The sequence below is a fragment of the Nyctibius grandis genome, chromosome 4 (genome assembly GCF_013368605.1).
Source record: "Nyctibius grandis isolate bNycGra1 chromosome 4, bNycGra1.pri, whole genome shotgun sequence".
Taxonomy (NCBI): Eukaryota; Metazoa; Chordata; class Aves; order Nyctibiiformes; family Nyctibiidae; genus Nyctibius; species Nyctibius grandis.
This window is the reverse complement of record NC_090661.1, coordinates 44,996,887-45,022,917: the sequence shown is the minus strand read 5'-3', so window position 1 is coordinate 45,022,917 and position 26,031 is coordinate 44,996,887. Positions and strand designations below refer to the sequence as shown.

At 40.5% G+C, this 26,031-nt stretch overlaps 1 protein-coding gene across 3 annotated transcripts in view; it reads left to right on the top strand.

Annotated features, from left to right (window-relative positions):
- Nucleotides 1–26,031, top strand: part of SLC25A21 (solute carrier family 25 member 21) — a 290,692-nt gene that overhangs the window by 259,086 nt on the left and 5,575 nt on the right. For all 3 annotated transcript variants that reach the window (XM_068398947.1, XM_068398948.1, XM_068398950.1), the window contains 3 exons: nt 7,763–7,822; nt 10,843–10,950; nt 17,710–17,874. In XM_068398947.1, the coding sequence (XP_068255048.1) occupies nt 7,763–7,822; nt 10,843–10,950; nt 17,710–17,874 (333 nt within the window). The remainder of the gene's footprint in view (nt 1–7,762; nt 7,823–10,842; nt 10,951–17,709; nt 17,875–26,031) is intronic.

Here is a 26,031-nt window from a genome sequence, read left to right as displayed (position 1 = left end):
CAAAATTGTTTGTATACTAGCCACTCTAGTACATGCAGCAACATTTATATTGAGTTTTATTGCTATTGATTTGTTTTCTTTAAAAAATTATATAAAATATAGTTACTATTAAGTAGTTACTTTATTTATGCCTCTCGGAAGCTATTGATTTTTAAGGCAATGTTTTTAAGACCAAAAAATTGCTAGGTAATATATTTCTGCCTTTATTGCAATGATTTTACAGATCTGTAACACTATGGAAAACATTAAGGAATACCAGAAATTCCATTAAAGGTTAGGAGGGTTACAATGAGTAGAAAGATGCTGGAGAGAGAATAAAGCAAACTTTATCACAATAAGAAATTAATTTAGTTCGGTGAAGTAACTCACCCACCCACAACTGCCACTTTCTCAGAGATGTCCTTTTACCTATAAACTATCTTCAGTTATCCAAAAAGATAGACCTACAGTCTAAGTAACAATTCTGTCTTTTTTGATTATTGGCAAGGCCCATACAACAACTTTAAACATATTTGCAGGGTGTTTGGAAGATTAGTGTTCAATCTGTACACTATTTGGAAGGCAGTTAAAATCTGGGCCCTGATTCTAGGACCTTTTCTGCAAAATGAGATAATAATCCCTGCTGAGGATAAAAACTGGCCAGAGTATCAGTCCTTCAGTTTTCAGAATTTAACATCCTAATTTTGCATTATGTATGCATATTCCCTCCTGCTTTAAATGTGGTGGCATTATGAACACATTGACACCCAGTTCTCTGATGGTTTTGTTGTGATTCTAGTGACTTTTCTTTTGAAGCAGGTCTTGATTGAAAAATGTCATTGACTTTTCCAAAGGACAGGGTTCTAAACAAGTTAAAATGACAATGTGGTGCTTATTACTCATGTTCCTGTACACGTGGTTTATCGAAAAGCTGTTTTGCTCTGATAGGTCTGTGGTAACAGAGCCCTGAGGGACTGAGTTTCTCTTCTCTGGCTGAGGTCACCCAGTCTTTCTCTTTTGTCTGAAAGACTCTATTCCCTTATGTTTCTTACAATTCCCACATCTCGGTTGACCTCATTTCCCATCACCTTCCTTTCGTGGTGAAACAGTTTGATTGTCTTACGCACAGGCAGGTGCCATGTGAGGGATCACAGCCTCACGTGTGGGGGCGAAATGCACAGACTTTCAGAGGATCCCACCTTCATTTGATTCAGCTTGCTTTAAACCAAGCAAGTGTTACAGGTCAACTCTGGAAAGCAGACGGGAAAGTCAGAGGTTCTAGTTATTTACTTTTGCTGTACAGGGATGTGACAGCTCTTGCTCTAGCAGATATACACTTGCGCTGATGCAGTCTTGGTGAAGCTGTGGCAGGTCTTTGTTGTTCAGTCCCGTAATACTGGACGTGCCGCGTAAAAACCACTTTCCTTTTGCATGCAAAGTCATGAATACTTCTTGGACAGACTACAGGACTCACAAACAGAGAGGTGTAGTTATGGACCTTGTGTTGTACCGTGAGTGAAAACTGAATGGAATAACACCTCCAATATCTTTGGTTTTACCTGGACTTCAGATAACTACTCTTTGTAACCTGCAAGATTTTCTGCTATCCTCATTCCTCATGCTAGAAGATGTTTTTCACTGCCCTCAGAACTGTTTTGTGTGGCATCAGCCTGAAGTGCTTTTTCAGTGGTTTCAGCAACATATTTCACAGAATCACAGAATCACAGAATGTTAGGGATTGGAAGGGACCTCGAAAGATCATCTAGTCCAATCCCCCTGCCGGAGCAGGATTACCTAGACCATATCACACAGGAACGCGTCCAGGCGGGTTTTGAATGTCTCCAGAGAAGGAGACTCCACAGCCTCTCTGGGCAGCCTGTTCCAGTGTTCGGTTACCCTCACCGTAAAGAAGTTTTTCCTCATATTTAAGTGGAACCTCCTGTGTTCCAGCTTGCACCCATTGCCCCTTGTCCTGTCAATGGATGTCACTGAGAAGAGCCTGGCTCCATCCTCATGACACTTGCCCTCTACATATTTATAAACATTAATGAGGTCACCCCTCAGTCTCCTCTTCTCTAAGCTAAAGAGACCCAGCTCCCTCAGCCTCTCCCCATAAGGGAGATGTTCCACTCCCTTAATCATCTTTGTGGCTCTGCGCTGGACTCTCTCTAGCAGTTCCCTGTCCTTCTTGAACTGAGGGACCCAGAACTGGACACAGTATTCCAGATGCGGCCTCACCAGGGCAGAGTAGAGGGGGAGGAGAACCTCTCTTGACCTGCTAATCACACCCCTTCTAATACACCCCAGGATGCCATTGGCCTTCTTGGCCGCAAGGGCACACTGCTGGTTCATGGTCATCCTGCTGTCCACTAGGACCCCCAGGTCCCTTTCCCCTACGCTGGTCTCCAACAGGTCTGTCCCCAACTTGTACTCATACATGGGGTTGTTCTTGCCCAGATGCAGGACTCTACACTTGCCCTTGTTATATTTCATTAAATTTCTCCCCACCCAACTCTCCAGCCTGTGCATGTCTCTCTGAATGGCTGCGCAGCCTTCCGTTGTGTCAGCCACTCCTCCCAGTTTTGTGTCATCAGCGAACTTACTGACAGTGCACTCTATTCCCTCATCCAAGTCATTAATGAATATATTGAATAATACTGGTCCCAGTACCGACCCTTGAGGGACTCTGCTAGACACAGGCCTCCAACTGGACTCTGTCCCATTGACCACCACTCTCTGGCTTCTTTCCTTCAGCCAGTTCACAATCCACCTCACTACCCAATCATCCAGACCACACTTCCTCAGTTTAGCTGCGAGGATGCTGTGGGAGACCGTGTCAAACGCTTTACTGAAGTCAAGATAGACCACATCCACAGCTTTACCATCATCTATCCACCGGGTTACGTCCTCATAAAAGGCTATCAAGTTGGTTAAGCATGACTTCCCCTTGGTGAAGCCATGTTGAGTGCCCCTAATGATCCCCCTATCCTTGGTGTGCCTAGAGACAGCACCAAGAACAAATTGTTCCATCACCTTTCCGGGGATGGAGGTGAGGCTGACCGGTCTATAGTTCCCTGGGTCCTCCTTCTTGCCCTTTTTTGAAGACTGGAGTGACATTCGCTTTCCTCCAGTCCTCAGGCACCTCTCCCGTTGCCCACGACTTAGCAAAGATGATGGAGAGTGGCCTATCAATGACTTCCGCCAGCTCGCTCAGCACCCGCGGGTGCATCCCATCAGGGCCCATGGATTTATGGATGTCCATATTGCTTAATTGGTCCCTGACCCAGCCCTCATCAACCAAGACAGATTCCTCCTCTATCCTGACTTCTTCTGGAGCCTCAGGGGTCCGGGGCTCCTCAGGACAGCCTCCAGCAGCATAGACAGAGGCAAAGAAGGCATTCAGTAACTCTGCCTTCTTTTTATCCTCTGTCTCCAGGGCACCCACCTCATTCATCAGTGGGCCTACATTGCCTCTAGTGTTAGTTTTACATGCAATGTATTTGAAGAAGCCCTTTCTGTTGTCCTTGACCTCTCTTGCAAGGTTTAATTCCAAGGAGGCCTTAGCTTTCCTAGTTGCCCCCCTACATCCTCTGACAACAGACCAGACATTCCTCCCAAGTGGCCAGCCCCTCCTTCCATGATCTGTATACCCTCTTCTTCCACTTGAGTTTGCCCAGCAGTTCCCTGTTTAACCATGCAGGTCTCCTGGTACCCTTCCTTGACTTCCTACCTGCTGGGATGCTCTGATCTTGAGCTCGGAAGAAGCAGTCCTTGAATGCTAACCAACTATCTTGGGCCCCCTTACCTTCTAGTACCCTGTCCCATGGGATTTCCCCTAGCAATTGCTTGAAAAGGCCAAAGTTGGCCCTCCTGAAGTCCAGGGTTGTGATTCTGCTAGCTATTCTGTTCCTGCCACATGAGATCCTGAACTCTACCATCTCATGGTCACTACAACCAAGGCTGCCCTCAACCTTCACTGCTTCAACCAGACCCTCCTTGTTAGCGAGAACAAGATCCAGCAATGCTCCTCTCCTAGTTGGCTCATCCACCATTTGCATCAGAAAGTTATCATCAATGCACTGGAAGAACCTCCTGGACTGAGGATGGCTGGCTGAGTAGGCCTCCCAGCAAATATCAGGGTAGTTGAAATCCCCCATGACAACCAGACCCTGTAATTGAGAGACTGCTCTCAGCTGCCTGTAGAAGGCCTCATCACCCTCCCCATCCTGATCTGGTGGCCTGTAATAGACACCCACAACAGTATCACCCCTGCCAGCCTGCCCCTTAATTCGCACCCACAAACTCTCAACTCGCTCCTGATCCACCCCTGGACAGAACTCAATACATTCTAGCTGCTCACTCACATAAAGAGCAACTCCACCACCTCTCCTTAGTGGCCTGTCTTTCCTGAACAGGACATAGCCATCCATGACCACATTCCAGTCATGCAAGGTGTCCCACCAAGTCTCTGTAATTGCCACTAGATCATAGCCCCCCGACCGAACACGGATTTCCACCTCCTCCTGTTTATTCCCCATGCTGCGTGCATTGGTGTACAGGCATTTCAGGGAGCGAGCTGAGCACATCGATTTCACCCTAGGGGGATGGGAGGCCTCCTGGTCTACCTCAACACTAGAGCGTTGCCCCAGTGGTGCAAGCCCAGCTACTACCCCATCCCCCTTCGAATCTAGTTTAAAGCTCTCCGAATGAGCCCTGCTAATTCCTGTCCCAGAACCCTTTTGCCCCTACGACATAAACCTTTCCCATGTATTACAGTCACACCTGGTGTCTTATAAAACCAGCCATTATCAAAGAACCCAAAGCCCTGCCTGTAGCACCAGTCTCGTAGCCAGGCATTTATAGAGAGAATCCTACTATTCCATCCCACGTCATCACCTGAAAATGGAAGGAGGGAGGAGAAAACAACTTGTGCCCCAGACTCTTTCACCAGCCGTCCTAGGGCCTTGTAGTCTTTCTTCATCCCCCTCAGACTACGGGATGCAGCTTCTTCCCCACCTGTCTGGAAGATCAGCAGGGGGTAGTAGTCTGTGGCCTTCACCAGGTTGGGGAGTTCCCTGGTGATATCCCTGATTCGGGCTCCAGGCAGACTGCAGACCTCCCTGTGATGGGGGTCAGCTCTGCATATTGGGCCCTCAGTTCGCTTTAGGAAGGAGTCTCCAACCACTAAAACTCTTCTCTTCTTCCTTGTGGAGGAGGTAGCTATACGCCTGTCAGGTTTTTCTGACTGTGGTGGGACCTCTGATATAGGTTGCCTCTCCACCACATCCCCATTGGACCAGCTGTATTCCACTAGGGCTTCGTATCTATTTCTCAGAGGCACCTGTGGAGGCGAGGTAGGCAAGGAGGGCACTCGCCTTTTGCCATGGCCATAGACTTGCCTCCACTCACTCCTCTCCTCTAGGTTATTGTTTTCCACCTGAGAGGGGCAGAGTACAGTTGTCCCTCAATCCTGGGAGCTCTCCGGCAGGTGCTCCCATTTTGGTTGCAGGGAGGGCAGAGCCTGGCTCCACCAGTCTATCTCCATTTCAGCCTCCCGAATGCTCCTAAGCCTTTTTACTTCGGCTTGAAGCCTTTCAACCTGGCTTTGCAGCTGTGCCGCTCGGCCAAGCAGATCATCTACCTGCTCACAGCGCACACAGCCCCCTGTCACCACAGAGACGCTGTAGCATTCCCTGCAGCCTGCAACCTGCACCATTGCCTCCTTCCGTGGGAACTCTGTCTGGGTTCCCACATCCATTTTGGTCTTCTTCCGCTGGGTGGAGACCATTGTTCTTTCACTGAGCTGGGAAATACCTGCTGGTGACACCCCTGGTTCACAGCTCCTTGGCGCCTTCCTCGCCTTGTGCACTGGGAGGGAGTCAACGCCCTCCCCAACGAGCTGCAAATGGCTGTGGCCTCCCCCGCCCTGGGACACACACACAGTCACTGACTGCCCTGGGACACACACAGAGTCACTGCTTACTCACCCCGTCCCCGGTGGGGACTGGTCCCTGTCCTCCCAGGGGCTCTTTATCACCCGATCGACAGGGGGTGGTGCTACGCCCCCTCCTCTCCTGATTCGTTGCCGGGAACTTCCGGGTCCAGGGGGAAGCAGCTCGGGGCTGCTGCTCGGCGGGCCCAGAGTATGAAAACCGCCCGGTACAGCCCGATCTCGCCCTCGCCCCGCACTCACCTCAGTCGCTGCCACCACTGCCGCTGCTGTTGCTGCTGCCGCTGCTGCCGACTGACTCATATTTGCAGAATATGAATTTGAAACAACATGGGTTTGGGGGAGATTCGCTGTACACAGAAGCACTGGACTAGAAAGGATCTCTTAGGTCAGCAAGTCTAGTCCCCTGCTGTTCTATAATTTCCTTCATAAACTTATCAAACTCTCCCTTACAAGTGACTAAGGTTTTTTTCCCCCATTATTCTTATTGAAAGACTGTTTCAGGACCCCACTCCTTTGGTTGTGAGAAAGCTTCACCAGATTTCAAGCCACATTCTATTTATGAGTAGTTTTTACTTTAATACCCAATTACTTTATGTTACATATCTTTCCTCTCCTTGCTTTTCATGCTCTTGCAGCCTCTCTTTTGCTAGACTTAACAAGGCAAGCATTTATTCTCCTTCAGTCTTCATTCTTAAAAAAATCTTTAAGTTCTCCTTATGGTCCTGGTAACCCTGTTTTGAATACGCTGTAGTCTGAGTTCAGCTTTTTAGAACAAGGGTGGCCAGGATTGTGTGCAGTATTTCAGAGGGCATCTTACCAATAATTCGTAAAATGTCACAAATACCTTTTCTTTAGAGTATACCTTGACTGATGCATCTTAGACTTTGTGTCCACAGACAAGGAAATAGGCAGTGAAAGTCTGCCTGCATATGTCAATGGGAAGCTTCCTACTGACTTCAGTGCAGTCAGGGTTATTCTGAACACTGTTCTTAGAAGAACAAAGCTGTTAATTTATTCCACTTTGATTTTTAGAACATTTCACCAGAAGTATGCTGAAAATTAATGGATTTGGGTGGCAAGAACTGTTAGACTGCAAAGTGAACAGTTTACAGATGGTTGCCTTTCTCCATGTTGGTGAAACTGAGCTGCTCATTTCTTTCTTGAAGTTCAAACACAAGAGAGTGCAGCTTTCAAAACTCATCCTCTAAGGAATCGCAGATGCTCAGAGCTTCTGAGCACCACTGACTGAAAGCAGACAATTGGGTGAAAGATTTATTTGGAAAGAGCAAAAACTAGAAGAAATGTGTCTGTTGACAGTAAAAGATTATAAAAATCTGAAGACTTTGCATCTTCAAAATCTCCAATTACATCTCTCTGATGAGAAGTAGACTAATATCTGAGAAATGTGAAAGTCATTGCAGTATATTATATTAAAGATGTGAAGGTGATTTCTTGGCAGAAAAGATAGTATCTGCTACTACATTATACCAGTAGATGAAAGTTAGATGCTAGAGGAAAAGCGTATAAATTAAAAACATGAACTATGAGTTGTAAGCGAACTCTTACAGAAAACTTTACTTTAATTGCACTTATGCTGCTATTATGCATGATACACTAATAAAATCAGTTCTGAAGCCTGACTGTCTACTATTGCACATCTAACACTGTTACAGAGAGTGTGAAACAAATGTGGCTTATGTTTATTTTGCAGAACTGCACACAGCTACTCAGGATACGAGGTAGTGAAGCTCCACTGTAGTTTGGTTTTACTCATTTACATAAGTAACTCAATTTTTTTCAATGAAATTTCAGTCTAACTTTTATTTACAGTTTTTCACCTTCGAACAATACAAGAAGCTACTAGGATATGCATCCTTACCACCAGGACTGGTATGTATGGATACAGAACTTCATGTTCTAATTTAGTATGTGTATACTGAACAGTCCCATCCATTTCTCCCATAGAAGGAGCCCAGAATTAAAGGGGCCAGTTCAACCAACAGTTTTTCAGAACAGACTTGTCCCTTGAAAACATTGATAACAGAATTTATCAAAATGATAGTTACATTAATTTTTATACCAAATGTCTTCAAAATAATTCCCTACAGTGTCATAGCATTTGTTAACATGGATAGTAACAGTCACCATGGAAGAGTCTCTATGCAGCTTGTCATTCTTTGTTCTTGCAAAGTAACATAAAAAAGTTGAACATTATCAATTTTTATTTATTCATGCGATAGCAACTAGAGACCTCAGCCTGGTATCAAAGTGCTATTCTGCAAGGCATAGTGCAACTATAACAAAAATATAGATCTCAGTCTTATTCTAAAGACTATAATAGGATAGGAAACCGCTACCTCCTTTGAAGTCAATGGCAAAACTCCCTTATACATCAGTGGAGTTAGGATTTCGTCTCAATAACATAACTTTTAAAAACGAAATACAGGACATACGTACACACAAAAAGGTTTTAATGCTAAAATGTAGTTTACTTATGTTGTCTGCATTCTTATATATAGGGATTAATTCTGCTATCATACCATTTGGAAAAAAACATTTTTATAAGAATTACTACTTTGTGTGGTGTAAGAATGTAAGTAATGGTAAATATATGTTTTCACAATAACGGCATCACAACTGTAGGAAACGATATCTTCATGGTTACGCTATAAAAGTTTTGGTAATTAATGTTTCCCCATACTGATTCTGATAATATTTTCAGAAAAATCTTGAAAAGAGGTGCACATATCTTCTATGGGAGATGCTGGCCAGTTTTCCCCGAAATCATAAGGTTTTGTTTAAAGGTCATTTTTAAGTAGCAAGCTGTTTGTTTCTTGAAAATTTTCAGTAAGTTCTCATTCAATATTTCTGCTTTAATCTGTTGTTTCCTTCCAGTTTACTTATTTTGGCATTTGTTAAACATTTTTTTCTGTGTAGAGGCTCCTGCATTTTTCTTATAATTATCAGTATATCAGAGCATTAAGCAAGACTAAAAATGTGAATTATCTGTAAGAGGATAAATACCCTCTTTATTTATTAAATATCAAACAATAAAATCCTGAAGACCTGTATTATAGCTTTCTTGGTCAAATGAGCTTTGAATTGGCATTTGTTTTATAGTTTTGGCTCTCGAGAGAAGTTGGTGATGACTGAAGGAAATATGTAAAATCTTGTCTTGTAAGAACAAATAACTCTCCACACTGTGTGAACCAAAATGACATCAAAAAAAAAGGAAACATTTGATTTATCATTATTTCAGGTCTCTTTCAAACAGTATTACCGCCATTTACATTTGCCTTCCATTGCAGCAACTGAATGGTCATGGAAGCATATTAACTAGTTTAAAGCAAATTTCTTCTTCCTCTTAATTATTGCACTGACCTTATAGTTGTTTACAGTATCTCCTATTTTATCCTGTTTTTTTTTCAACAGGCTCTTCTCTTCCCTAGATGTAAATAGAGAGGCTGATATTTGTTCTCTAGCAAGTGGAAAGAACAGAGTTTAAGGTTCCATAGTACACCATCACTTTTCTTGGGGGAAAATATGCTGGAAACTTGTAAATAGGCAATAGCTGATCACAAACTTCTCTGATTCGTATAGCAGATGCAGCAACTATCAGACACCTCTGACATTTTTGGTGCAATTGTGTTACCATAGAGGCATTTTTGCCCCAAAGATAGCCATGGTAGCAAGGGAAAAAGACTGAGAGGGTCTAAGCTAGGCAGAATGCTTCTAGGTGCCTCAACAGACCTCATATCAAGACAACATTTATTGCTAAAAGAGAAATGCATACTTTAGCAACATCTTCCTGTTGGCTTCATTCCTGAAGTTGATGGTGAAAGGGATAGCTTATGTTCCTGTCTCATACTGGAAAAACAGATTTGTTGGCAATACAGTGCTCTCCAAAGGCAGTAAGGCTGGAGCTTGCCATTACCCTCCTAACTTACCATTCTTCTCTTTCTTGAGCTCTCAAGAGTCCCTGCTCAAATCCCTCTGTATTTCATAAGTTATTTTTCTCACTATTGTTTTTCCTTACCATTGGTTTCCTTGAATTTCAGCAAATGTACTCAGTATATTGTATTTTGGTTCTGGGACTCTTTTCAGCCCCTACAAAGTTTGGAGATGTTAAATGGAGGCAATAAATGTGTAAAATGATCACAAAAATTAAATGTTTTCAATTGACCTAAGTATTTCAATATTATTTTTTCTGTCACAAACAAATTAAGGCATTTTAAAATGCTGTGTCGTGATGGAAAGCAAAGCAGTGATTATCTCCATTTCTATGGCTGTAATGTACTATCAGCTTCTAAGTAAATGGAGTTAATTCATTCTTGCAGAGGATGCTGACATTTCCATGTGTGCCACTTATTGCCCTATAAACCTTTTCAGGATTGATATTTTCTTAGGAGGACTTCTCTTCTACTTGTGTAATTTGCTTAAGTACTGCACTATTTGAATTTCTTACATTTCTTTTATTTTTTTAAGTTAATATATTAGTGTTATATACTTAATGCTCAGTGCCAAGTTTTTATTTTTTCCAGTGTTGCATAACTGCATTTACATTTGTGGTTTTATTCAGACTCCACCCACAGATAACATGAGGGCATTGTTTTTCCATGTTTTCATAATAAAATGGTACCACATTTTTTCTTCCAGCTGAAAAGAGAATTCATTGACAGTGCTATGACATTTTATTTTTTATTTTTTGGAATGTGGTTTATGGCTATTGTCATATTGTCTCCATCAACTGTCAGCATCTAATCAAGGGCTAAAGTTGTTTAGTAATAGAATATTGCTATATTACTGTAACATTGCAGTTCGCATTGTATCATTCAGTTTCATAATTTGATGTATGGAAAATTTTACTCAGTTTTTAACTTAAATTTTAACTTAAATTTTAACTTTCCTAGGCATTTGCCATTGCTGGCTTGGGATCTGGGTTGACAGAAGCAGTTGTGGTTAACCCTTTTGAAGTAGTAAAGGTTACCTTACAGACAAATCGGAATGCCTTCACAGAGGTATGAGAATTGCTCCATTCTTCTTTTTCTGCTTTATTAGGCATAATGCACTTCAATGTTTGTATTTAGAGCAGAATGTCTATAATATATTGGGTTGATGCAAATGATTTTCCCACAAGCTTAACAGAAACGGAAAAAGAGAGAAGAGACTCAATAGACGATGCCTTCAGATATATAGAGAAGCATACAGTGTTGTCAGCGGTGTCAGCATCTCCATTGTAAATATTCTGTGCCTGAAGTGCACCTTCATCCTTCCAGAGTAGCCAGCAGCCCAGCACTGTGAGGAATTGTAATCCAGAAGTAAGAACCTGAGCCCCTTGTACACAGTGCATTTGCCCCAGCATGCTCCAGACTTCAAGTGAGCACTGAAGGTTAGCATAAAACACCACGGCCCCATGCCCTAGCCAGGCTCCAGCTGGTGTATTTTAGGTTAAAAATGTAGCTGGTAGATTTCAGAGTCTTGGATGAAATTATTTCTACTGTAGGTCTTCACATTTATAAGCACAAACCAGGAAATAGTTATATAATGAAGCACACCGATAATTTAAATTCCTGTTTCACTTCACAGTTTTGTTATTCAAATATTGTTTCTTTCAAAGAAGTCAGTGTGCAAAACGGACTTTTTCCATGGTTATGGGTACTGCTGAAAGTGGAAAAAGATTAAACTGGAAAACAATGATTCATCAAAATCAGGTGTTCCCAGGAATGCACCAGCTTCAATTAATTTTAATGTAGAAAATGTTCCAGGATAAAGTGAAGGAAAGCGGTCACGCAGTTCCTTATTTCTTTTCTCAGTAAATAAGACTTACAATTGTCAAATCACCTCTTACAAAATCTTTTGAGAAATCAGCTGTACCATGGTAAGAGTGCCAAATCACATAATCATGGCATGAAAAGCTTGGCTGAATCCCTGGTGAGGCATGAATTTTGCATATTCTACTATTAAGTTTTCACTGAGTTAATACTTGCATGCCTTGTGGCACTCATCTGCACAAACTGAACCTTTTTGAGGGGTGCACTGTAAAGAGATTTCTCACCTGGATCTCATCTCTAAGCATGTGGAGGAAAAGAAGGTTATCAGGAGTAGTCAACATGGATTCAGCAAGGGGAAATCACACTTGACCAATCTGATAGCCTTCTATGATGGGATGACTGGCTGCATAGATGAGGGGGGAGCAGTGGATGTTGTCTACCTTGACTTCAACAAGGCTTTTGACAGTATCTGCCATAATATCCTCATAGGTAAGCTCAGGACGTGTGGGTTAGATGAGTGAACAGTGAGGTGGATTGAGAACTGGCTGAATGGCAGAGCTCAGAGGGTTGTGATCAGTGGGGCAGAGTCTAGTTGAGGCCTGTAGCTAGCAGTGTTCCCCAGGGGTCAGTACTGGGTCCAGTCTTGTTCAATTTATTCATCAATGACCTGGACAAAGGGACAGAGTGTACCCTCAGAAAGTTTGCTGATGACACAAAACTGGGAGGAGTGGCTGATACACCAGAAGGCTGTGCTGCCATTCAGTGAGACCTGGACAAACTAGAGAGCTGGACAGAGAGGAACCTTATAAAGTTCAACAAAGGCAAGCGTAGGGTCCTGCACCTTGGGAGGAATAACCCCATGCACCAGTACACACAGCTGGAGTACTGTGTCCAGTTCTGGGCTCCCCAGTTCAAGAAAGACAAGGAACTACTGGAGACAGTCCAGTGGAGGGCTTCGAAGATGATTAGAGGACTGGAGCATGTCTCTTAAGAGGAAAGGCTGAGACAGGTTGGTCTGTTTAGCCTGGAGAAGAGAAGACTGAGAGGGGATCTTATCAATACTTACGAATACCTTAAAGGTGGTTGTCAAGAGGATGGGGACAGACTCTTCTCAGTGGTGCCCAGCAACAGGACAAGGGGCAATGGACACAAACTGAAACATGGGAAGTTCCATTTGAAAATGAGGAAAAACTGTACTTTGAGGGTGACAGAGCACTGGAACAGGCTGCCCAGCAAGGTTGTGGAGTCTCCTTCTCTGGAGATATTCAAAATCTGCCTGAGCACAACCCTGTGCAACCTGCTGTAGGTGAACCTGCTTTGGCAGGGGATTGGACTAGATGATCTCCAGAGGTCCCTTCCAACCCTAACCATTCTGTGATTCTGTGACCTGGCCATTTACATACACCCTTTGGGCCAAGCTCCTCAGGTACACTCTGGCAAAATACCGCCACTGATTTCCAAATGTCGTAGACTAGACGGTGGCTACTCCATAACTCGTCCAGAGAAGCATTCTCTTTGAGAATAAATTTTAAAACATTTCATAAATTTCCATTCGATTCTCAATGCATGCGAAAGAGATGTTTGGTTGATCCAAGTCTCCAGCCTAGACATTTTTTAACCTTGGGTAGCAAGGCCAATGAAACAGAGAGCTAATACAGTACAGGAATAAAAAGGCTGGGATCCTGGAAGGAGAGAGACTGAAAGTGGGAGAAAACAATATGTGAGAGGATCTCTCTCTCAGGAAGGTGATATGAAAAAATTATGGACTACTACTGCACCAGCAGTAGTAAACTAAGCAGATATTCTGGATCTTTCTGCCTCACAGTTGTGAAGATACAATTAACCTATCTTAATAAAACTTCTGGGTTTGAGTATAAATACACCAGTATTATATTTTTAGCAAACTAGTTCCTGTGAAGTTGCAAGAGACCAATATATCCTTTTGCTTCATATATTTTAATTTTTTTCTCTACTGCAAACTTTATAACAAAGTCTGGAGTGTTTTAGTAAGTAAATTTTATGCAATTTCTTAGTGTAATTACAGCATCCCTTCCTTGGTGACCTTCAGAATACTCCAATAATCACAGTGTAGCTGCTCAAAAGCGTTCTGAGTTGTTTTGTTTTAGATGAATATTCTTTGAATTTAGTTTAAATGCAAATTTTCACAAAATCCAAATAATAGTATATTATCATACAAATAAAATTGTAAAAGAATGCTATTGGGACTCCATTAGGAACCTAGTTTACACCTAAAATATAAATAAAAGTGTCTATTTGCCCTAATGAAAAAATCCAAGGGACTGAAGTTCTTAAATCACAAAGATAGTTAAATCACAGACATAGGGGAAAGGGACCTGGGGGTCCTAGTGGACAGCAGGATGACCATGAGCCAACAATGTGCCCTTGTGGCCAAGAAGGCCAATGGCATCCTGGGGTGTATTAGGAGGGGTGTGATTAGCAGGTCAAGAGAGGTTCTCCTCCCCCTCTACTCTGCCCTGGTGAGGCCGCATCTGGAATATTGTGTCCAGTTCTGGGCCCCTCAATTCGAGAAGGACAGGGAACTGCTAGAGAGAGTCCAGCGCAGAGCCACAAAGATGATTAAGGGAGTGGAACATCTCCCTTATGAGGAGAGGCTGAGGGAGCTGGGTCTCTTTAGCTTAGAGAAGAGGAGACTGAGGGGTGACCTCATTAATGTTTATAAATATGTAAAGGGCAAGTGTCATGAGGATGGAGCCAGGCTCTTCTCAGTGACATCCATTGACAGGACAAGGGGCAATGGGTGCAAGCTGGAACACAGGAGGTTCCACTTAAATATGAGGAAAAACTTCTTTACGGTGAGGGTAACCGAACACTGGAACAGGCTGCCCAGAGAGGCTGTGGAGTCTCCTTCTCTGGAGACATTCAAAACCCACCTGGACGCGTTCCTGTGTGATATGATCTAGGTAATCCTGCTCCGGCAGGGGGATTGGACTAGATGATCTTTCGAGGTCCCTTCCAATCCCTAACATTCTGTGATTCTGTGATTCTGTAATATATCTTTAAAAAAGTGTTAGAATTTCACATTTTGCTGTAAATCAGGAAAACTCCAGTGACTTCATTACCATGATCTCAAGTTCTCATTAATATTATGTTAAAGAACATTCCACAGTGAAGCATGTATACTCAAGCCTATTGGGAGAAGCATGAGCACATTATCTTATACAGTGTAAGACAATGGTACACTCATTTCATTACCATGCACTGTTTTTCTAAAAGGTTTAAGTATGTACCTATCCCATGGTGTAGCTTTCATACTGTATGATGAAACTTAATGCAGTTCACATATTTCTTTGACTATTGTATCAAAATAAAAAATATATCTTGTTTAAAAGGAACAAGGAAGAGCATGAACACATACACCCACACCCAGACTCCTGCACACCCCCAAAGCAAATATTCACACACTACGGTGACAGCTGAATTATTCTGTGGTACCAGATCATCTTTCTAGGGCCGATAGGTTTAAAGAGGAAGGCCACTACAAATCACGTATCTGCACTCTTGTAATGTGGATTGCTGCAGGTAAAAATAACGGTGACTTTTTGTTAAGGTAAACTGCTAGGAGGCCTAGCAACAAACCTTGTTGTTTGGTTTTCTTTTATTTTTTCTTTTCTCTGTAGCCATGGATAACTCACTGGCTATAGAAGCTGGTGTGGTAACAAAAATCTTCTCACCTGACTTAAGAGTTGTGATTAATAAAACAAATACAAGTTTCTGCTTTATGATGAGAAGAATCTGACTTCAGATTCCACTGACTAGGTCTCTATTAAGTATAAGCCAACAGTTGTGTGAATTGAATTAAACTCCAGATGTTTATACAATAAATTTCTCCATCTGAATTAGTCATCCTAAGGTCCTTTCATCATCAGTGGAAATACAGACCTTCTATGGCTTGATCAGCTGACATTTTAGATGCCTACTTTGGATGAAGTGAGGTGCTGTCTAGGAGAGCCCTCTTTATTGCTAAAGGACTGAAAAAGGGAGTCTTATTGAGTAGCTCAAATGTAGATGTAGACATTGCAAGTATCTACATTTGGACTGATGAATCCCATCTCAGGTGTTCAGCAAGTGATAGGCTTCCCCTCTGAGTCATTAGTAAATCTGTATTCAAGACGAGACCAAGAGATACCTTACTATTGAAAGTTGCTGTATTCAGCTTAACTCACTTTATTCAGGACCACTAATTATTTTTTAATAATTAATATATTTTAATTAATAATTAATATATTTTAATAATAAATAAGATCTAATCCTTATTTTTTTTGCATGAGAAAGGATATTATTGCTAGTATCTGGACCATATTCAATGTTGGGAATCTACATTTTAGAACCGATTCTGATTTGAATCCCTAGGCGTAGTTAGAAAAGTAAACTATAGTCAAATGTATGGCAGAGCATTAACAGGATAATATTAGTTACCAAATATGAAAAAACACAATGAAACTTAGTGTTAAAGACTAAACTTGTCAGTCACCTAAATAAGCAGTCATATTCTGTGTCAGATATAATAGCATCATTTGGCTGGTGCGGTTGGTCTACCACAGTGATATTTTGAAATGGAAAGCTATTAAACAAATAAGTGTATTTAAATTAGCACTGTTCACAGCGTTGTAGTCAAAATTCTTCTGTATTTTCATGTTTGAGCCTCCTAGTGGAAGTCATGCTTTGCCTTTCTAATTAAATATTTGGTTACCCAGAGCTGGCTTTATGCTTTGGAGAAAGCCAAACTCAAGTCAACAACTTTTTGAAAGGAACTTTTCTATAATTCTGCTAAAAAGAAATCTAAAATGTTCGGAAGGGGAACACCTGATTCTGAGTATCACAGTACATTGGAAAGTACATCAAATGTGTATGGCAGTCAGGCAGATTGTATCTGAGGAACTGATCAAAGGAAGTTTCTTCCTTTCTGCCTTTCATTAAATGGAAGTTGGCCAACTGAAATGATTCTTATGCCTTTTGGGCATTATTTTCAAAACAGGATTTCAAAAGTCAATTTCCTAAATCTGTACCTTGGAATTTAAGTGAGTATTCTGATTTTCAAAAGCTAACTACACTTTTAAAGTCAAATAATTCATTAGGAGGACAAAAGAGGATTTCCAGTTGGATACTTAAGAAAAAAAAATCTTCAAGATTTTCAACACTAGAAGAAGAAAGTTTAACGTGTGATCTGGTTTTAAAAAGTGCTGTGTACCCAATAATTCCCTCAAAAGTCAGTGTCTTAAAGGAGTGGTTTGCATTCTTAAGAGCGTGAAGAGCCTCAGAGGACCCAGAAGGGTTCCCAGACAATATATATGCCTTTTGTCACCTTTCAACCCTATTCCTAACATTAAATCTGGAAACTGCCAAACGGATCTTCAACACAAATATTTATAACCTCCCTTGCTGCTCTAATTTGTGACTTCCAAGGACTTGCTACCCTAGCCCTAATGGCTCAAAAATTTTCTGTTCCGATTCTGTCCCTTTTATCATTCCCTCACCATGCATGTTCCTGTGCCATTGGTTTTACCAAAGAAGCTGTTTTTATCTTCTTATTGTCCAGAATAATTGTTATATACTCTAGTTGTGTAATGTTTCATCTGTCATAATCTTAAGAGCACAACATCAATGACAAAATAACTATTGCTGAGTTCTCAGATAAAAAGCCACATGTTGCTCTGTAAAACCTTTTTTTTTTTAAATTATTATTTTAAGACCTTTTCCTTTGCTTTAAGGATCCTCGGTCTTTTACAGCACTCAAGTCATGCTTTTATCTTTTTTCTGCAATCAGAAAAATGAGGAATCTTTTTTTTGATGAAAGTTGTGATTTTTACATGATCACAGGAAAGGGAAAAAAAAACAAATATGGTGAGACAACACGAAATGACAAGAATTGGCAACACTGTTTGTCAACAGGATTGAAATTATGCTATGGTTATTGTTTTCTTTTTATAAAGGTGATCTCTTCCTTCTTTTGCTTAACTTTTGTAGCAACCATCTAGTTTTGTTCAAGCTCGGCAGATCATTAAAACCAATGGTCTGGGCTTCCAAGGACTCAACAAAGGTCTTACTGCAACACTCGGCCGTCACGGAGTTTTTAACATGGTTTACTTTGGATTCTACTTCAATGTGAAAAACATTCTTCCAGTCAATAAAGTAAGTTCTTCATACAATGCAATAAACAAACAGATAAGAGGTTTGGCAATTTAATTAACACTGTATTTTTCTGTGCAAAGCTGTGGTATTTAGTAATAAATAGTGACTAACCTAGCTCTCTGTTTTGCAGAAATCTATAGCATTTTAATGGAAGCAAACCAAGGATTTGTACTTCTCACTTTTTAAGCAAAGCTGAGTGTAAATAAAGTAGTCATGTTTGAATTCTCATTTTTATGAACTTCCCTTTATATCATTGCAGCAATGTAAAAAGGCAGAAATTGGGATACAGGTGTGTTATGCTTATGTTAGGTATGTATGTACTTTTTTGTGGTGAACTGGCTTAGAAGAGAAAAATCAGTTTCTAGAACTTCTTTCAGTATCACAAAGCAAGGGGCGAAGCCTGAGGAGATGGCAGAGGTGCAGTACGTAGGGTATTCTGGCCATGTACCAGGCCTATTTACTCAAAAGAGAGTTCAACCTAGTGTTGAAAGATGACAGGGCAGATTTATCCATATGGGAGGGAGCCAGCCCAAAACAGGACTTACAGGGTCATGCACAGGGGCTTATGTAGTTTGTAAGTTACTACAAAAAGAGTATCTTTATAGCTGTAATTTCACTTCAGGCAATTTTATTTGATAGTCTTATATTCCTTTACATAACAAAGGGAAGTTTTCCCTTTACAACAAAGGGAAATTTTACCAATGAAAACATGGTAATACTGGCAACTTTCTAAATGACTGTGTGAGCAACAGCTAATGGTTTATTAATGACTCCAGTACATTACTTACTGAACAGTGTTTTCACTAATGTGATATTTAGATGATGACAGTTAAACAGTCACAGGTGTAATATGTAGTGATTTTCATATAAGAAGCTGCAATTTACATCAAAAGGGATCAGTTTATATTCCCAGATGAGGTAACACCTCTTTTTTTTCTGCACTTCTGAGTAGCCTGGTATTTTTGTTGGCAACATTGTGTAAATGGAGAAAAGCTCCACTTCTTACTTGCAGATCATTACAGTAAATTGAATTGTTCAAGAGCAGCTAACCCACAAGTTTCTACAAGTTTCTTTTAGTTTATTTAAGCATACTTTACAATGTACTTTAATCATACATTTTAAAAACTCAAGGCACAAGCATAACTTGATACTAAGATAGAAGTAAACATATTTATGTTGATCAAAAGATGAAAAAATTATAATTACTATGCAGAACATTCAGAATCATGTGCAGGTAAGGACAAAGAGGCTTGTGTGCAACTTCTATGGAAATCCTGAAGTGTTCTTGCATAGCAATTGAAGAATAGTAATGGGAAAATTATTACATGATTAGAAAGATTCAGAGCTTTATGATCTGAAGGAAATTAGCACTTTATACAGATTTTGTGTGATACAGAAAATTGTTAACATAATCTAAATGTTAGATCTATTTAAATCTATAGATTTATAGAAAACAAAAGAGAAATTACTTCAATGGTATCAGCCAGTGGCCCACCTGTCCTGTACATACTATCAAAAGCAAAAGACAATTTGATCAATGTAGGATTAGATTACATTAACTGCAAGTAAGTGGAGAGGTTTGCCTTGTGTTCAACCAGTGCAAAGCGGCTTGCACGGTGGCTTGCACAGTGGCTACATCTGTGCTAGTAAATTGAGCAACATCGCTGAAACTCAGTCATCTGTGCTGTTAAATGTTCCCTGGCACAGCTTGGCCCAGGCCAGCCAACACTGTTCCTGGGTACGGCTTCGAAGCTAGTGCAGACAAGGAACCATTCCTAAAATGCAGGTTTCGTGCAGCCAGTCAGTTTTGAATGGTAATAGCATTTAATACCGCTAATAAACTTTATAGGACACTGTAGGCCAGCTGGCATCAGTGCCATAGATGGTTCTGCACATACAGATATAGCCAATAATTCTGATCAAACTCCCATTAAAATCAATGCAAATCTTAACGTGAATTTAACAGGATACAGATCAGACCTCATCTGGCTTGTGCTAGCAAACAGTATGTCTCAGGCGTTTACATGCATTGAACTTCACTTCAGTGACTGGGAAGGAGATGTATTCAACAATACTTTGTGATATTTAACTTAAGCCTTTTCTGTCAGTGGGCAGGTACTAGAGGCTAAGAGTTACCAAACCTGTACAAGGAATTTGATAGAAGCTGTTTTGCAGTTAGTCTGAAAATTATTAGACAGTTGTAACTTTTCAAGATTTCTCACATACTTGATTTCATTACAAAACCTAACTTGTTCGCTTTGTATATTTTGCCAGAAAAGAAAATCTTAAAGTCAGTCTTGTGATATTGACAAACATATAAAAATTGTGAAATAAGAATACTATATTTTGAAATAATTTTGGCTCTTGACTATGGATCTGCTGTTCACCATCTGTAACGTAAGTGGAAAAATGTATGGAAATGTCCATATGAGCCTTTTAGCTGTCAACAGTGCTAAACTGTGCATTAAATTTGCATCCCAATTAAGGATGTTTGCAGCTTATTTTGCCAAAAACAATAAACCTTTTATGTTGAGTGGTCAAATGATATAAATGACATGTGTGGGTTGTAAATGTTCGTAATGAATAATTTTTCGTATGTTCAGTCTATTCTGCTAAACAGACCATTTACAGCCAATCTCATGCTCTGTTTACTGAAAATGGAATAAGCCAGACTTGTTTGAATTGCCACTAATGTATCAACCATAGAGCATTAACAGCTATGCATCTGCACTACCAATCAAATTAGTCTGCAAATTTATATCATCTCAGTTTTATGGCACCTGCTTTTATAGCACATTTCATAGGCTTCCAGCAGCTCTCACTTATCAATTTTTTGTCATAGTTAGGTTTGATGGTAAACATTAGTTTCATTAAAACCTTTGCTCACTACCACCTCCAAGTGTCTGTCATATTTCTTAATGATATGAAATTTCCTCACTGTCTGTTAAAAAGCCCCTTTGAAATGTGGCCAACTGCAAAACTCATTTCAAGTCAAGCACTGCCTGCCCCAGCTGCCACAGATCTGCTGCTGCATCAGACAGTGGGAGCTGAGCGGTGTGTTGTTCTGTCAGAGAAAGGGCCCTAAACATCTATAGGCAAAGAATAAGTGATGGGAAACAGAAATGGGCTGTTCAGCTTGGCAAATAAGTAAGATAGTAGACAAGAATGTTATTTTTAGTCATTTTCAGATCTATGCCAACATAGTAGTGGTATGTAGGAACAGACAGTGAAAAGGACACGTGGTGCAATACAGCTGAAAAAATAGTAAACCAAGATGAGTTAGGAGAAAGCTGGATCAACATGGAAAATAGAGTAACCTCAGAGCTACCATCCAAGCTCAGGTTTCAGGATGAATTGTGAACTGGAAAAAAAATTAATGGCAGTGCTGTATCCAGTATGATGTTGCAAGCTGCCCGTTGATCAGTACTGTCCAATCTGAGGTGTCCTGTGGCTGCGGAAACTACAGCCTGTGTTGTTTAAAGACTTCAGCTCAGGCCATCATCACCAAAAGATGTTGTATCAAAGGAGAGTCTGCTGCTACCTCAACTGCTCCTGTACTGCGGTATTCCTGTAGGCAAGAGAGATAGGAATTTTCAGAAGGGGAATCTTCGGTCAAAATACAAATGTGAAGAAGAAAAAACAAGTTTCTTCTGTTTTCCTAGGGAAATTAGGATAATCCTGAAACTGATAACCAGGTTCAACCTTAGCTGACACAGAGGCAGGCTTAAAATAACTAGAGTTCTTACAAGACATACAAACAATCATTTCAAAGGAGGAGAAATCCTACAAGTGCATCTATGAGTGCCCCAGGTGATGGAAATTTTCAGTTGGAACATATGCCTTATTAAACCCTAAATTCCAGGGGAAAAAAAAGCCCAGGTAAGCCTCAGTCTGAGCTTGCACCTTTCCAGACATCAGTATCAATCAGTCACAAGAACCCATGAGCACCAAACTTCTTTAGTTCTGGTATTCATGGGGCTACTCTTTTTTTTCTGTTTCATAAATTACTGTATAACTGAGACTGAAGCTGGATAGTGCAGACAAGGGTACTGGAGACAGGCATAAGCAATAAGATATCCATTTCTCAGTGCCCTTTTCTGCATAGTTAGTGTCTAAAGGATGTCATGAAAAGGTGACCTGCTTGTAACCCCAACACTTTATGAACAGTCTGATCATCTCTGTAAACCAGCTTCTCTGTGAGAGAGGTGAGTCTCCAGAATTCTGTACATTTTGTGTTCAGTGACCATATTTTTTGTTGTCTCCTGTTTTTTTATTTACATCAAAAATTCCTTGGTGACGATGTTTGTTTTAGGACTACATGAAGTCCTAGCCTTGCCCTATGGGTCCAAAAGGTTATAGCAAAAGAATAATAATAGATAATAATGCTACTTATAAATCTGGAGTAAGATTAATAATTTTGTCAGGAAATTGTATTGTGAGAAAAACAAATCACTGAGAGGATTGCAGACTGTTTGAAAATGTGCACCCTGCACAGCAGACTGCCATGTCACTCTGAAGACTAGCCAGGACATTTATCCTAGTGGCTGTCATTCATCTTCTTATGCTGTCAGACATCTGACAGGTGGATTTTATGAACTTAAATAGATGTCTGCTGCAATGAGCTTGCACTCAAGGAGGAATCTGGGAGAATACCAGTGTGCAAAAGCACATTCAATTCCAACAAAGTGCAGCTGTGACTACGCATTTTGGAATGCTTTTCCTGGTCATCAGTATGTTTACTGTAGTTATAATTTCAGCATTTCCTATGCATCTTGACAAAGATCAGACCATCATTGTACTAATCAGACAGCAAGCTATAGTTTACAATATGGAGTTTACTATGTAAATGCATGAGATGGACAGAAGTTCAGGGTCAATAAAAATATGAAGCTGTTCCTTAAGCTGTGGGCAAATGTTGATTAAGTCACAAACAAAAATTGTGAATATTCTTTAAAAGAATCGAAGCATGATATTATCACAACAGTGATGAGACTCACTTTCATCTTTTCATTTTCACCCTTTCTGGAGCCGGGAGTTTACATTCCTCCAAACCAACTGATCACATCTGTACCAGCCTCTCCCTCTCTAAGAGTAGAATTTGACAGCCTTTTTTCCCATCTCTCCCCTAGGACTCAGCAGGAAGGCCCAGACCCTGTTTCTCCTCTGGATTCTGGCTCAGTGTCTGTGTTTAAAGCAACTCATTTGAGTTTTTCATCTGTTCCTTGATGCTTTCCTGAGAGCTATCTCCCACCTTGCCTCTCTCTAAACATACCTTTTCTCCTCTGTCTTGGAAGCTCCTCTTCCTCAGACCCACGTGTTCCTTTCTTCCACTGTCTGTTGCCAAAGGAAGCTCCTTTTAGTGGTTAAAACCAATTATCAGGCTGGCTAAAGTGGTTCCTTACAGCCTGTTTTGCTATCAAACACTTGATTACGGACAATGTAGCCTAGGCTAGGTCTTGTGGCACCTCTTAGCTTGCCATAGGAGTTCTGATATGCTATTACACTTTACCTTAGTCAAAAGGGCAAAAAAGCAACTCTACCCCTTATTCCTGGCCCATCTCCCTCTTCAGCCCTGTAAGCCCTAGCTATACCAGGCAGAACCAGAGCTGGCCAAACCAAAGCCTTGTCTTTTAAAGTCTCCCTTGTCACACACAGGGAGGTGGAATGCGCAGCATACACTGCAGAGCCTCTCAGCTCCATTCCTGGCTTCTCTGCTGACCCATTATGTGACCTTGAGCAAACGTATGTAAATTTAGTGGTTATTTCAAATCACTTTTGGCACTTTTGTGCCAAGTGTAACTCATCTATAAAACTAATATTATGGCTAACATTTTTAAAGGAGTTTAAGAAACTTAATGCAAATATTCCACTCTAAGTATTAGTTTTGGGCTAACTTCTTTGCTTTGCAATTACCAACCTCAAAAATTATTCTTTTATTATTATTTATTCTTTGTGCAAATTGTCAGGAATTGGCATTCTCCTTATCCAGTAAGCATCAGTCTTTTATAGTGAACTTATCTACGAGGTGCTCAGAAGTACTAAAACACATTTATAAATGTATTCTCTCTCACAAGTTATGTACCTTCAGCGACTGAAAGAAAAAATGCAAAAGATCTCAAGACAAATATCTAAATATTGAAGCAAACAAACTTAAAAATAGGGTTAAATTTTAAGTTTCTTTTCGACACATTCTGCCACTTTTACTCAGACTGAACAGGGCCTCACAAGGGAAAAACAAGTAGTATTCCTGAGTGTCTCTGTGGTCAGGTTTCTAAACACTATTATGCATGTTGGTGGACTGTCCACATTATCTATTTCTGCTTACTTCAAGAAACGTACCTTAGGGACTTTGAGCTGTTCCTTTGAAGGTACCTACTTCTCTCCACTGCATATGTGAGTGCAGTGTCCTGCCTTTGAGCCCTTGGACTGAAACTAAGATGGGTGTCTAAATCAGTACAAATATATCTCCTATGGTGAGTCATTATCTATTCTAAAATGATTTTTCAGTTACTCTGAAAAAATTAAATTGAGGTCCAAGCATACATGCCTGTAGCAAAGGGTTATTTCATTGTTGGATTAATAGCTATGCTGCTTATTGAGTTAAGTGACCTTCCTTCAGTACAGATAAAGATAGTCTGGAAGCTTTTGACTGAGATCAGAGGTGTAAACAGAGGTTTTGACAAAGTGCCCAGCAAATAAACAAGTGAATGAAGTGGTAGGGAAAGGAAAGCCCGGGGCTTTGGAGACTGAAACTGATAAATTAAAACTGTCTCCAGTGGGTGACACTCTTGTACATGGGTGTGTATGTGCTAGATTTAGGGCTAGAAATTTCTGTTGCTAGAAATTACGGACTATAAAAGAAGTAATTAAACAGCATATGATTCAGGAGGAACTTACGGAGTCCCCACTTATTTAAAAATGTTATGATAGGAGTAATGAAGTATAAACAGCAGAGAGATAACATCTCAAAATTTTTTCTCCCAAAAAAAGCAGGGAAATCCAGGAGGGCATGCACAGATACGGCATTTATTAGTGATGGCTACTTACCTGTTTATTTTTAATGGCTGCTGGTGCTCCCAGGGCGGGGACTCAGGTGTACAGGAAATGTGGTTATGAAGGGCATGGTGAAAAGGTGAGATGATCACAGATTATGTTATCCAACCAGAACAAAGTTATTTCATTGTGAATAAGCAGACTGGTATTTCACTTCCTTGTAGTATACTGTACTGTGGTGTGGCACCATCTAAAATCACGTTTCTGTTCTATATGTTCTGCTCATACTTCATAAAAATCACCTTTGCTTAAAAACAGAATTCATATATGTTTTTCCTCTAGTTCTGCCATTTATGAAAGCAAGAGCTTGTCAGAATCTTTTTTTCTAATGTACAAAGTATGAAACATGTAATATTTGGTCAGTGAACTGCATGGTCCAGAAGTTAGTGACAATAACATAATGATAACTGCCTCTGCTAGCCAGTTGCAGTGTTAGCACTAGACAGATACCTTATCCTTGTGTCTCCTTTCACAGGATCCTAGACTGTTTGTTAGGAATATTTTGGCACCATCCATGAGGTAGGAAAAGGGTAGATTTTGGTGTAAAAAGAAAGACACTGCTTCCTGAGAGCACCAACCTGATAGACAGCCAATGTTCCTTTGTCCATGTAAGCGTTGTAGACAGAGGCATAAATTATGTTTGGAATCGCTTTTTTCAGTTGGAAGCATTAGTACAGTAAAATGCCACTAAGCTATGCTTTTAGAAAAAATAACTTTTTAATTATTTTTAACAGCTAAGTTTATTTTGAATCTGCTATACAAATTAAATGTCCCAGATATTACAGTGATGAATGCCATAAAAAAACCTGTCCCATGAGATTTATAAGAATAAAACAAGTTACATGGCAAAGCTAGTGTATACCATAGCACATTTGGTTAGAATCCAGCTGCCTTTCAACGTTTTTTGTGTCACAAGTACTGGAACAGAAATAAAGCAATTTGGTTTAATTTCCCTTTAAGTTGTGTTAGTGCAGTGTCAGGTTTTAATAGATGCTCACCTGATCGGACACCCATTGTATCCTATACTCTGTGGCACTCTCAACCATAAGGCAGGCAACTCTGGCATTGGGAATTCACCAAAATATGAAAATGTTCACTCATTGA